This window comes from Helicoverpa armigera, chromosome 10 (assembly GCF_030705265.1).
Source record: "Helicoverpa armigera isolate CAAS_96S chromosome 10, ASM3070526v1, whole genome shotgun sequence".
Taxonomy (NCBI): domain Eukaryota; kingdom Metazoa; phylum Arthropoda; class Insecta; order Lepidoptera; family Noctuidae; genus Helicoverpa; species Helicoverpa armigera.
This window is the reverse complement of record NC_087129.1, coordinates 10,749,708-10,764,370: the sequence shown is the minus strand read 5'-3', so window position 1 is coordinate 10,764,370 and position 14,663 is coordinate 10,749,708. Positions and strand designations below refer to the sequence as shown.

At 37.8% G+C, this 14,663-nt stretch overlaps 1 protein-coding gene across 2 annotated transcripts in view; it reads left to right on the top strand.

Moving 5' to 3' along the window:
* Positions 1-14,663, top strand: part of Jing (jing) — a 127,441-nt gene that overhangs the window by 85,470 nt on the left and 27,308 nt on the right. Inside the window, exon 1 of one of the 2 annotated variants that reach the window (XM_064036673.1) lies at positions 1,685-1,908. The exons of the other annotated variant lie outside the window; for it this stretch is intronic. Within the exon in view, the coding sequence (XP_063892743.1) occupies positions 1,889-1,908 (20 nt within the window). The 5' untranslated portion in view covers positions 1,685-1,888. Of the gene's footprint in view, positions 1-1,684; positions 1,909-14,663 lie in introns of those variants that run through there. 2 annotated transcript variants of the gene reach the window in all.

Below are 14,663 nucleotides of genomic sequence, written 5' to 3'. Positions count from 1 at the left end.
CTAGTTCTGTTACCCGAGACCCCTGTTATTTGTATTCTTTTTTTGTTGGACCCGAACATTTTCTATTTGTTCCGTCGGGCCCTTTTTTTGCTGGGTTGCACCGGCCGCGTTCGAAGGTTCGGAGCGTTTTTACTCGAGCTCGGGGGAGAAGCGGGTGCCGGGAGGGCGGCGGCCCCTCCCGCCGCCGACTCGTCCTTGGCCCGAACGTTCACCTTGGCGCGCTGCGCTGCCGGCGCACCACAGGTAACAAAGTTCCGCGAACTACGTGATTTCTATGGCTGTCCGCCGAAAGTGGAGCCCGGAGTATCTCGAGAGCCACTCGGCTGGCGCTAATGTTACGGAGAAACGTGTAATGAAACACTCGCTCTACCCTCCGGCTGCGCGCCTCGGACCCCCATCCGTGGTGCGTTGCTGTACTTTTTACAGTATCTAATGTCTCGCATTAGATGTTCTAGAACACGAGATGATTGACGAGGACACATCTCCGTGGTGGTCCTTCACAGAAACCTTTTTATATACTTGATCTAATTACGCGACTTTAAATTTACATTAACGCCCCCGCATCGATTTTATTACCTTAGCCATTCTTTACCAGAGAAACTCGGAACATAAAATTCGGTCCCTGCAACTTTAGTTTGATCGTATTGCAAGCTTTTGACCAAATTAACTTCTATTACGCTAGTTACAAGACTGGGGACCAGAAGATATTTTGTGCTGATAAATCTGCTCATCTTATTGCTGATAAATCGTTGACTTCACAAGTGTCCTTTTGATCCAACTGTCAATTATCAAATAAGCCTATTACTTCGATTCAATTAACTCCTCAGGTTTTACTTGTTTCATATCATAACAGTAACGTCAGTTGGTAGCACACTTGAAATGTTCAGCATTTTAACTGGCACGAGAGTTAAGAATATTCTCAGAATTGGAAGATAAGGAATAACTTTTTAAGTTGTTTTCACGGAAATAAGATAAATGCTAAGATAAACTTAGCCCGCGAGAGGGGGTCAACCGTGAAAACTTTTTGTGCCTCGAACCTGCATTTTCAAGTGTTTGTAGAGAACTCTCAGCTTGGCTACACAGAAATATAACAATAAGGGAATATGCAAGTTGTTAGCGAAGAGTTACTTGATACATTTTCCAATTCTATTTTTACTGCATTTTTATGTTCGGTGCGGTGATTTACTGCTTCAAAAGTGTATTTGTGGCTTACAAAATATGACTTGGTTTTAGTGCTTTCTGTGCCAGCCGATGCCTGCCTTTGGTTCGTTCACCTTGCTGCTGTCATATCAATCACGTGTTTGTATCACAGTTAACGAGCTCCTGTACGTCTGTGCAGCGATTTAGTTGTTGCAGTATTGCGCGGCTCTCGTTAATTATATCGTCGAGCGCGACGTCGGCGATCCGTGCGGCGGCGGCTCCAGGGCAGCGGCTTCCACAGCTCTCCGACCGTAATCTTATCGCATTAGAGGCCGGACATAGGAAGGGCATTAAATTTGAACGATCGTCGTGAAGCGGCGGGCAGAACGAACGCGCCTGAAACCGGTCGGCCGTCCGTAAATAATGGATTAGAGGTGGGGAGGGCTCGCGGGCCGGGGGAGGGGTGTGGCGCACGCACCGGCTGCGCGCGCGGGCCGGGGCGGGGCGCGGGGTGCCCTCCCGTCAGCTGTTGCGCGCCCGGGACCGCGCGCACCGCGCCGCCAATGCATCGGCGTTGATAGCGCACCGCGCACGCCGCGCTCGCGACCCGGTGACAGTGACACAGTGTGTGCGTGACAGGAGCCGCGACCAGTGATCATGTTGTGTTGTGAGTGAACCATGCCCAGGATGTGCAGTGCGTGGACCGCGCCCAGGAGCTGACCACGGCGCTGACGGGAGATGAGAAGTTATGTTACGCCACCGACCGAGGTGATTATTCCCGACCTCGGCCCAAAAACACCATGCATGCGCGCGGCCCCGACACGGAGACAGCTCCGTCGGGCCCCAGGACGGTTTTAGTGTTTTATTCTGCCAAGTTAGTAACACTCGGTAAGCAACGCCAGCATTTTGGCGCTTTTTTGGGATAAACCAAAAAACTACCACGCCGGTCGTAACAGAAGTTCCTTTTTTTTTGGAAATTTCAACAATGGATGTCGCCCTTTCGCTTGGGGGACTCATTGTATGGAAGAAGGTGCGGTTCGTATTTTTTACGTATCTACCGTCGGTTTTTTAGGGCATTTATAATAAAAAGAAACCGGTACCGAATAACTACTACCTACGTGTTTTTTGAGAAGTCTTTCCAAGCAGAAACGGTTATGTTCCATGTTTTTTCAGTTCCAAAACTTTTTCATTTAAACCAGTAGGCATTTCACGATGATTCCTCGTAATAATTCCTCCGGACTAATTATTGCTAATGCATGCATGTGTATGCATAATTCATGGTTATTCCGATTTATCTGCATTGAAGTAAATAATCTATACATATAATAAAATGATAGGAAAGTCAAAACTGTACATTGAATATTTTTTTAAAAGAATACTTGGGGGGTGATCTATTATCGATTCTGACCCCAAATATATAGTTTTTAGAATTTTTGTCTGTATGTCTGTTTGTCTGTTTGTCTGTATGTTTGGTCTCACTGAACTCGAAAAGTACTGCATAGATTTAAATCAAATTTTGCATGAATATTACCTGGGGGCCGGATCAACATATAGGATATATATTATCACGCTATCACCTACGGGGGATGAGCAATGAACGATAATTTCTATTAACGTTTCTGCAACAGCGGGTGCAATAATGACACATATTTGAATGCTGAACTTTGTAAGTTTATCGGCCTATTATCAGTCTTTATATAGAAAATAACGCTTTTATAAGTAACTTGAGCAAAAAACAGAATTTAAAGAAATGATATCCTAAAATTATAGATGAAGAAAATCATGCAGAAACAGATGTGCCATAAAACTGGTAGTAGGTAAAATATCAATGAAAACAGACTTCACTTTGTCATGGTATGTTCTTACTTTCAAGAAAAAATTATATGACAACGTGTGTATTTCGCTACTATAAAAACACTACAAGAAATATCAGCGCATCATCAGGGACATTTTTATAATTCTTTCACCATTAGAAAGCTACATTATCTGCGAGTAACATAGGGTATATTTTATCCCGGTGCGGGCAGTAGTTCCCATGGGAAGCGGCACCCACATCCCGAAGAAATTATGAACTTCCCCACATTCTTAAAAACTCTACATGTTGTTCTGACATAATATAAGCTATACCTCTCATAAACATGAATATCCATTCATTTCATCCAATAACAAACATGCATCACTGAAAGTGCATTGCGAGTCTAAGATTTTATTATTATAAAAAAAAAACATTGTAATTAATATTCAAACATCCTTAAAAATAAGTTCCTGGTTTTAATACACTTTTTGAGTAATGAAGAATGTAGGCAAAATACGACCGAAAACATTGTGTCACTTCTAAAATTAACATCAATGGTTATAACTACCTGTCACAATACGTCAACAAGATGTCAACAGAAGACAAGAGTTCGTTCGTTCTGAAAACGTACAAATTACGCGTCGCAGGCCAGAGACATACTTGCTTTCAACTTCTGATCACAAATCATCGAGCTAAGAATTATATCACAAATACACCGTTCACAATTACGAACAGTCACAGTCACACGTTTATATCATTTATATTATTCAGTTACAAAGACAGAATTACTATCAAACGTGTTTTCGCTAAATGTTCTATTAGTTTTTAAGAAATGGGATGACAAAGAATGGGGCGGCGGAGCGACTGAAAATTCCCAACTGTCATCCCAGCCACTGCGGTAAGACACCACGAAAGCCGGATGTCGAGAGACGACTCCCGGCCACCGTAGGCGTGAGCGATTAGTTTTGAGTGGGTCATCGACCTTCCGGCTTCTGGGAGACCCGTTATTTCACGCGCCCCTCAAGGAGATTCAGCAAACCCCTGTGAGGCCCACTAGGGCCAAAGACTGACACTCCCTCACGCTGCTCAAACTGATGGCTGAGAATTACGTAACTTTCCAGGATGCCATGCAACGTGTTGCAAATGCCCAGGCCTTTGGGAGCTTGGTAATCCGGTAATCCTTTTCTCCACCCTTTTTTTTTTTTTTGACCCCTTTCGCTTTTTTAATGTACCAGGGCCGCGGTATCTCTTTCGAACAACCCGCAGCCCCGGCAGGCCTTGGCCCTGCTGGGCCCCGCTGGGGTTGCTGACATCTCTTTGAGGAGCGCGTGGAACAACGCGCGCCGTCGACACTTCGACAGAGGGACGATGAGCCACCCGAACTCACCGCCCACAGACCCACGCCTACGGTGGCCGGGAGTCATCTCGCGACACCCGGCGCCCATGGTGTCTACCTGGTCCAGCGCGGCGGCCGGGATGAGAGGTGCGAACTCTCTGGCGTTCCGCCTGCTCCTTCTCGAGCATGACCGCTTCGCAGAAGGAGGCGACGGCATCCCATTCTCTCTCGCCCCGGACCATGGCCTGAACCAAGGCCGGATGCGAGAGGTCGCCGCCGCCCAAAGCCTCGACGAGGACCCGGCGGTGGCCCTCCCATGCGGGGCACACCTGGACTGTGTGGTCCACCGTGTCCTCGGGGCTGTCCGCACAATGGTGACACCCGGGCGCCTCCTCACGACCGATGCGCTGCAGGTACCTCCCGAAACAACCGTGTCCGGTGAGGACCTGCGTCATGCGGTACGTGAGGGCGCCGTGACTCCTCCCGAGCCACTCCTCAAAGAGGGGACTTACCGCCACGATGGTGGCGTGCCCTATCCTTTTCTCCACCTTAACTTGAGTTTTGTGGTACATGAACAAATTAGAATAGTAATGAATTAGGTCACCTTCATCACGTATTTACCAAGTCTTAATGTTCATCATGCACACCAAATAAAATTGTTTCAGTTAGTTTAACTACGCTACTATAGCCCGTTGTCAAACCTTTTAATATCAATTCTGTAGAAGTGTGAATATCGAATGTGTAATATATCGAATTTCAGTTTGTGCATTGCACAAAAACCAACGTTATGATTTTCGAGAAGTCAAAAGAGTCGGCGTTATCCATGGTAAGTAAAACTGTTTGACAGACTTTCTGGCTCCTGATTTGTCGCAGCTGCTGCAGAAAATATACAAATGACAACTTTGTCAGACCTTTGTTTTCTGTGAGAATTACGTAATAATTTTCCAAATCGGTTGACTAGATCCAGAGATTTCCACAACGTCACAAACTTTACTTCTTTTGTTTAGATAAATAGTCACAAATCGTCGACACCACCTTGATTGATCAACCCGTGCTGCTGCTAAGTGGTAATCCTAATTATACTGTTATGTAAAAGAATACACCTACGCTACGGCATAAGTAGTATTTTGACAATTTCAAATTGCCCACGCAGACGAAGTCGCGGGCAACAGCTAGTATGACTAATATAGTTTTATGAGAAATACCACCATATTTTCCATATGCGTCACGTAATTCACTACAAACTAGGAAACATTGTTGACAGTAATACAGTGAAGTAACGAGAAAATCCGATTTCATAAGGAATTAATTAGATATAATTAAGTCATCAGCTGCATCTTATTTCCTTTTGTTAATTAGCACCCACGCTTCTGTTTGCCAGTAAATACTGAAACTAATAACTGTCGGACGCGAGGCCACGGTTCATATTTACATGCAATTCAAAGTTCATTAGTCATTAAATCATTAAATGATCACACTCGTGCAATTGCACATTAAACATTCATCGCTTCACAAGTTAATATTATTGCTCGTTAACATTCTCTCAATATCATTAACAGTTCTGTTCTCATTTATTAAATTATCTTCACTTCTTGTCTCAAATCATTCCTCGTGGTCTTCTTTAACATGTTTGCCATTCTCCGTATCTACTGCATTAGTGTTTGCTTTATTAACTGAAATCATTCTAGTAACTGTTATGTACTTAGGATACTAGCAAATGAGGGCCTTGATCCAGGAACACTAAAGATTTATAGCTTCATTGTTTCAGCCTAGGATAACAGCAAATATATTTAGAAAAAAATGTGCTAAAGCCTAGAATGGTTAGAGCGAGCGTCGCATTAAAGTGTGCTTATAAGGCAGGTGTGCCTAGCACCTTGTGCTTAGCCTTCCGGCTTTATCCATTGAATATATTATCTGGTCTTTGTTTTATATTTATGTAACTATTAGCAATGATCACCACCTCTTTGTTATTCCAATACGTATAAGGAATGTTGATTATGAGCTAGCTGTAACTCACTATGCTAATCTAAATAACTTTGACTTTTAATATACATCTCCTTTAGCTTAAGCAAGAGTTTTTGAAACTGACGCTGTCATCAATAAAGTAAAACAAAATCTTCCAGCTACAAATTAAGTTATTATATTATATTAACTTAAAAATGGCAAGCATTGCGAAAATATGCCAAATACCCTAGTAGCTCAGGTTTTAACGAACTATAAATACGGAGAACAGAATAAAAAAGAGCCACAAAATTTTAAGACTACTAAAAAAAAACAGTTCCGTAATATCAAAACTTTAGCCTGAAGGTATTGCATTTCATCAAGCCGTCTCACAAAGCGATGCTAAAACAGCTAGGAACCGTAAGGAAGTCATTGAAATTCTCGATGATTCTCACCGTTTATATTCTGTGTCCATGAAATGAGTCATTAACTGTCAGGAACTTGACGACATTCGTTTTAATTTCCACAACACTTATGTAACCGTCTGTGAAGTTAACTTACCGCTTTTGTAAAACCTCCAACTTTCCGAGAATTATATTTCTCTCGTAGCAGTTACTTTTTTTATTATTTAACTTCGTTTTCATACCATCTACGTTCACCTTGACTTTGAACTTTTCTTTATCTGCATCAAGTGCAATAACATCAATTTGCATAATTAAGTTGGCTACTATATTTATTTCTTGAATGTTATCGATGTTATTATCACGTGAATGCTGAATACAATTACGATATTCGCATTTGTATTGTCGCTTTATTACGATGAAGGCTTTTCCTTATCGATAGTTTTCATGGCCTAGTACCTATCTTCAATCTATTAAATTAATATTTACGATTTGTTTATTGCATTTAATAAGTTATTTTTCAATAATATTAATCTTGTGATATTTTGTTGGGTATTTTTTTTTGTATCGTTTATCATTAACACACGGTAGAAACTTCAGCAATAACAAATTGTGCTAGAGCAGATGTTACAAATGGCGCAGTAAGGTGACCCCGTCGACACTACGCTTCGAGTTTTTGTCCGATTAGATTAACGACGAATCAAATTATATTTCTGTAATTCTACAATCAGAGCCGCATATTAATCAATCATCGAGCTTAATTTCGAACTCGTGTTTTACCGCTATAAAATTCAAACATAGTTTTTACGATGCATCTCAAATGTGCTAGTTTTTGGCCTCGTATCTAAATGTGACGTTTCCGTCATATAATATTTTATCGAAGCTGATGCGTAGTCGTGTAGCATATTTTTTATATCATTCTTAACAGCTAAACGTAATAATATTACAATTGTTGACACATTGATGACTTTCTAACGTCCCTCGTCGATCATTAAAGGCCGGATAGTTTTTTTTTTCAAATTCAGTTTTTGTGTTCGGAACACACACTGGGGCGAAGTTTTTGCTGGCATTTTTTATCGCTGGGTTAACGTTTGAGTTTTTTATCCATTCTAGCTATCAACTGAAGTTTTACGAGCGATCCCTTGTGCCTGCAATTTTATTTGCTGTGAACTCGGTTTCGATATTGTCACGAATCGTTTTTTTAATTTTCCTTTGTTTGTTTCTGAGGTATCGACTTTGCCTTACCTTTATTCATTATGGTTCCAACAGTACTTTTTAATTGCTTTTTTCATGTTTTTCATTTGTTTGAATTTAAAACGCCTAATCAGAAATTCAACTCATAAATATTACATCGTACATCAATTACACTTGAAGCGTGTCAAAGGTTCATTTAACGAAGAAAAATGAGTTTTATAATTAACAAGTGATCCGTCACGTCCTCTCTGCACTCGATAGACGGCTGGTTGCATCGCCTGTGCATCGAGCGCATAATGCGATTTAAAAGCAATCTCTTCGTCTCTTACGCTCAATTTCCGTACCAAATGTCGAATGATCCGACGATTTCGTAATATATCTTGCGCTAGTTCTAGTGAACTATAATAGCAATGAACAAGTTTCATAATTTGTATGATTTCTGTAATAAGAGCATTAACACTTGTTTGTCATACTTTTGCAATCTTGATTATCAGATAGTGCTAAAAAGGTTAGTTGAAAATTGCATTCTCAACCATACCTAGACGAGTCATAAGTTTAAAGTCCTTGTTTCACGTCAAACGCACCATACATAATATTAACGACATCATTAACGCCTTCATTTGAAACATTTGCTTAGTTCTCAGGCCATTACATCTGAAAATGAGCTCCTGTTTCCTATCTTTTATCTGCGTAGGATTTCGTAGAAGACATAGAATAATATAATTCACGGAATGAGAGAACATTTTGGTGCAATTTCCAACTCGGCCACTATAAAACTTTGGTTGGTTTGAACTGGTTTCTCTCAGGAGCGCTGCCCTCTACAATAAAATTCACCTTTAAGATTAATTACACTTTTAAGGATTTAATTTGGAGGGATTGTCTCGAGTTTAACAAATTTTATATGTGCGGCTCTTCATTATTCATTAGCGTGTGTTTTATCTTCATCATTAAGAGCTGTTTTTAAGTTATTTGAATTGAATTCATTTAAATTGAGAATTAGTGATTTTTATTTTACTCTTGCTTTAATAATATCTCTTTTCTTTGTGCGTTTGAACTTGGAACTTTAGAGTGTTGTTTTTTAAGCACGTGCCATTTATTTCGTTACTAGCTGGTGCCCGCGACTTCGTCTGCGCAGGTTTAGTATTTATTCTGATGTATAAGCTATATTATTGTAAAGTTTCATTAAAATCCATTCAGTAGTTTTTGCGTGAAAGAGTAACAAACATCCATACATACAAACTTTCGCGTTTATAATATTAAGTAGGATGTTTAACCTAACACCTGCTTTCAATAGGTAGTCTAGAATATGCAGATATATTCCGATTTAATTAAACGATGTTTGATTTATTCACGAACTCTACAAGCTGTTGATTTGCATCCGTGCCATAGTCAAGGACGTGATTATGCTAATGATTCTCGACCCAAATCAATAAAAAAATTGGTACGTAATTTTTTTTTATTTTTTTTTTTCGGAATTCCGTCAATGTTATCTAGCCGTATTTGAACTTGGCGCGTGTGTTACTGGCCGTAAAACCGTGCTGTGCCTTCACACAAACGCAAACACAAAGCATACGCAACGATCATTCATAATTTTCATTCATAAAATTGGATTAATTCTGAAATACTACGACATTACAATGACAAAAAAAGCAGTACATATTAGCTATTTCCCGTCCACTGTAATTCCAATCGATTATTTACGTATTTTATGACCTCCTGTTGAAGTATGGCACAAATGCAAATCAAGACCTTGTATAATTTATTTTAGCAATTGCTTTTTTGCGGATGCGTTTATGCTCTTCTTAGCTTTAACCATTTTATAATCGGATTATTCTCCCTAGAGATGGCCTAAGTTAATCATTTTCTATTTATGGCATCATTTTTACATAGGTACTTTTTTCTTCAATTTCTAGAGCTTTTGTATCATGAATTGGACTGGATTGATGATTCAAAACCTTAAGTTGCATTCAAGTAAGCTAACACATTCATAATCATACCTTATAATAAGCACCAACACAACGGTACTATAGTTGGATATTATCAGTTGCCTGTTTATGAATCTTAATCAGGAAACACTAAAAACATGGCAGCCATTATTTCTATTCGTTTCAACGTGAAGTTTCCTTATTTGTTTTACTTTGGTTTGTTTAAACAATATCGCAGTCGTAAAAGAAAACATTCGAAAGCCTAGCAACGTAGTTCATAAAAGTTTTATTGAGAACAAGGCATAATGTAATGTTACCCTTATAAATTTAGCATGTAAACAATATAGGCCTTGTTACCGCAAAGCTATAAAATGTATTATTAGTTCGTAAGTTATTATTTCTATTGGTTATTAAATGTCAATGGCGATGGATATCAGACCCTTATGGGCTGTTTATTCATAAACGGGCCACATCGACTAGTCGTTATTGTTTATTTCTAACTAGTTTGAATTGCATGAAGGAATATTTTAAAATAAATTTTGTCAACCTTTACAGTTTTTCATATAATAATATTTGACTGATCAATAACTGTAAATAAAACCGAATCAAAAATAGATAATTCTGCTTATCTAAAAATAACTATGAATACGTTAAAACATCACAATGTTGTGGATCTAAAAGCGAAATAATGTTAAACCGTAAACTACCGTAACGCAACATAATTAAAACTTTTATCCTAACGCAACTGTCTAGACTAAAATAATAAAAAAACACCGTTAGCATGTAGCTCTGTAACATTTAACAAATTCTGACCTTAGTTTATTCTTTTACTAAAGCTTGTTTAACCGAACTCATTTCTACGCTGCCGTCGTAAGTGTCATAGTTAGACAGATTTACTAGAGAGACATAGTACTTCACTACCTATACATATGACAATAATTTACTTCGTTACATTTGACATGACATAACAAACCCAGCTTATTTAACCTACAGCAAAAAGGTAACTAAAAGCCATATAATTTCCTTCAAAGCATCACAAAATGTCGTTTAGTGACATCAAACTCGCGAACACAAACGTAACGAAATAAACACAGAACATTAACCTCGCGTGGCATAAGCTCTGGGTACACTGTCCTCTGATACATATAAATTTTATTTTTATTGGACTAATTCTCAAAAAAATAACCATAAAACCATCTGCATAATGTTAATTAAGACCCTCATCAACTGACGAATTTAGCATTGATATGTTTTTAATTAACGATATAGCACGATTTAGATAAACTTAAATAATGTCATAATAACGTCAATTCTGCACTCACTATCTTATCCATATCGACAGCGCGTTTGCCACACACATCGGGAGTCGGCGAAGTAAACAGTTCGTCTATTCCGGGCTTTAGCACGACAGTCGCTAAAAATACGTCGGTTCTAACGCACGGTTCGCATAATAATCATATGTGGGGAACAGGGGCTCAATTCTGCTATGTAATAGTGTGGCGATTGGATAAGAATTGAATCGCAATAGCAGTTTTAACCTTAGCGGGCATTCTCCTACTAATTGGCTGTCCGTTTACCATACTGTTCTTAGTTTATTTTCTTTAGCTGTAGGTTTCCCATGTAAATAAATAATATAAGACCAATCGTATGCCAATGACATTTCATTGGTTTGCCCTTTGGTCTATACGGTAGTTTGCTCTACAATCATATGGCAGACAATATGATTCATTAATTATTAAATCACAGAAAAGGATAAAAACTATTATTTAATAGAAAAAATAGTGGAATGCTACATACGTTCAATCATAATTGAGTCGTGATTGGATCTCCGCTGTGAATCGTACGTCGCATAAGTAAAATTAGCAGAATAGCCCCAGTAATACTAGATGAGTACGTAATGTATGTACATATGTGATAACACTAACTGACGGGTATGCGTAATATCAGTCAGCGTGGATCGCCTTGCGTTCGTGGTACAAAATGATGCGGCTTTATCTTTGTTGCTGATAATGTTTTTATGTAACAACGTTTGTGGTAAAATGGTTCTCTACTCAGTTTTGAGTATTATTTATAAAAGTTAGTTTATTGTGTGTAAGCCAGATATTTTATTTTTGATAGGTTTTTTGTGTGGTTATGTTTCAGTTGAAAAATTGTGCACATAAATTCGTATCAAGTTCATAAATACAATGGAATCTGCATTTTTACTTTATTAATTCCAATGGCACCGATATGCTTTCGAAATAAAAAAAATAAAAAAAAAAAACTGGAATAATAAATGGAAACTGTAATGGAAACTATTTTGGGTAAATCAAAAACGATACGCTCATAAACTTTACTCGTTCAAATCCTGTACAATAAAAATTTAATATTTATGCGTTTCTCATCGGATTTCATTTAGCGTAGGCGTAGTACAATAACTATGTATAATAATAAATTGAAAAAAGAAAAAACCTCTTATAATGTTACGTAATAAAAATAATTTCTAAGCGTGTTTCCTGTCTACAGCCTACGCGGTGCCAATGACCTTATTTTGTACAAAAAACGTGCTTAAATTATGTAGTGCTTAAAATTAATCGTCCTTATCGAATCTTAGAGAATCGAATATACGTACCTTTTAGTTAATCACACGTTTTAGAATATCTTCGTAATTACATTATACATACAATACTTACACCATTTTTTCGTTGAAACATTGTAAAGAAAATATAAAGTTAAACAATATATACTATTACAAGTGCTTATTTATCACTTTTCCTACTTTCCACAACGATATCTCCCTTTCTTTGACCAATACCTGTACAGTAACTATTTATCTTTTATTTACATTGACACACCTATGAATCGCGGGGCGCGGCAGGAGCCGGTTTTCATAAAATCATTTTATTCATAGTATTTCAACGTAACGGAACGGATGCGGGACTGGTCCTAGCCGTGAATGAATGGACTCGATCATCGGTCAAGTTCACACATCGATTTATTTCCAATCTCGATGGATAGTAGGAGAGTACTTGATCGATCGCAAGTAATTGCATCGCAAGGAGAATCGACTCCAATCCTTTTAGCTTTTAAGATACGCTCTGATAGATCGATTCTAGTTCATTCTCGATTAAATTAAACTGTTTGAATAAACCATACGTCTGAATGTTCTTGTTTTTTGTTGGTGCTGAAATTAAAAGCAGCGATATCGCTAATCATAAAAAGAAAAAAAAGCGCACTGTTAATACCATCTCGGTCTAAGGCAATTTATCTAATGATGATTTCTACTACGATATCAAATTGCGTTGTAAGGCTGAATAAATTAGATTTATAGACTAACATTATGTTTGCCTTGGTGGGTCTTCTAAGCTGACATTTAGCCTTATATTGAAGGCATCTAATTTATAGCTGTTTGTCTTGTTATCATAACTTTGTATGAAATACGAGAATGTATTGATAAGCAGGAAAACAAAATAAATAATCTGTCTTCCTTATCTTTATTATGCAATGAAAGCATTCATGTAGACATGATCAATCATTTTATCATCAAATTATTTTAACTTATCCCAATCGTAATATCGGGTCGGTAATATCTTGTGTGCGTCATATTTGAGCTATTTTGGGTACCTTAATGATAAAGTATTAGTATTTGTATTAGTATGTTTTGTATTCTAGTTTAATTAAGGAATTAACAAATAGAGGATTTCTTCAATAAACTGAATCAATCCCAACAATTTCTCTAAAGATCTGTTGAAATATCCTATAAGTAATCGAATGATATTATTCGGTAGTGTTGTTACATCCCTCGTGTAGTGAACCGTGGCGAGAATCGATCGTTTTATTATTGTTATTATCGATACTGTGTCCCGCTGGCCGGACAACGACCATTCATTTTGTGATACAAACTTACCGAGTTCATAACTCGATGTTATATTGTATACTTACAGTATAAAGTATATGTATAGGGTGGCGCTTCAATTCAATTGAGATGTTTTTCAAGGTATTATAATGATTCAATGTTTGTTATGGAGTACAATATTGAGAATAAAATATATATTCTTAGTAGGTACTGTATTAATTTGCGGAATTCGTTCCTAGTTTTTTAAATATATTTATAACTTGACAATGGTTAACCATCTTTTTCTCGCATGTAAATTAAATACCTACCTATGTTAGACGATTTCAATTTTGGTTTGCTGTGTTCACATAGGTTTCTATCAGGAATTTAAAAGCACTATTAGGAATTTAAACAATAACTGATATCAAAAATGTTAGAAATAAATCATTATATCACACACAAAGAGAGGAAAGGAAGCATGTAACTAATTAGGCGTAATCTGCCATGAACAAAACCCCAGGACGCGAAAATGATTAGGTATTTCTATGAGCTTTATCCTAAAAGGATATACTTATTAATTATCGTTTCCTATGTTATACAATGCTACTGATAATAAACCCATCCCATATTGTTGAATTTGTTGTTTCTAATCTATTTTCATCAAACAGACAAAAATGTAAACACAAAAAAGTCGTTAAGAGTCAAAAGTGTACTTAATCATAGTACGAGCCTATTAGAGCCAAACAACACACAATGAGCGTTTATTACTGCCATCGGAAATGTAAATTAATGTTAATATGTCGCGATAATAAACTGCTATAATAGTTACCTCCAGTAGTTAACCAACTTAGGTGAAAGCGTTCGTGTATTATTTGTTTAACTTTAAATAACTTAAAACTTAAGCTTTTGGTCGCACTTTCTATAAAAATCTAGTGGAACTATTTGGGCAATACACATCGGGACAAAATAAATGACCCAAACATAATTACGCAACGTTGAGTTCAACAATCCATCATATTCCGGTGAATACCCTCTGGCAGACAACAAATCATATCGTATGTCTTTTACATAACATTACAGGCCTCAATGTAACAAAGGGAAGCCGAACTGTAAAGAT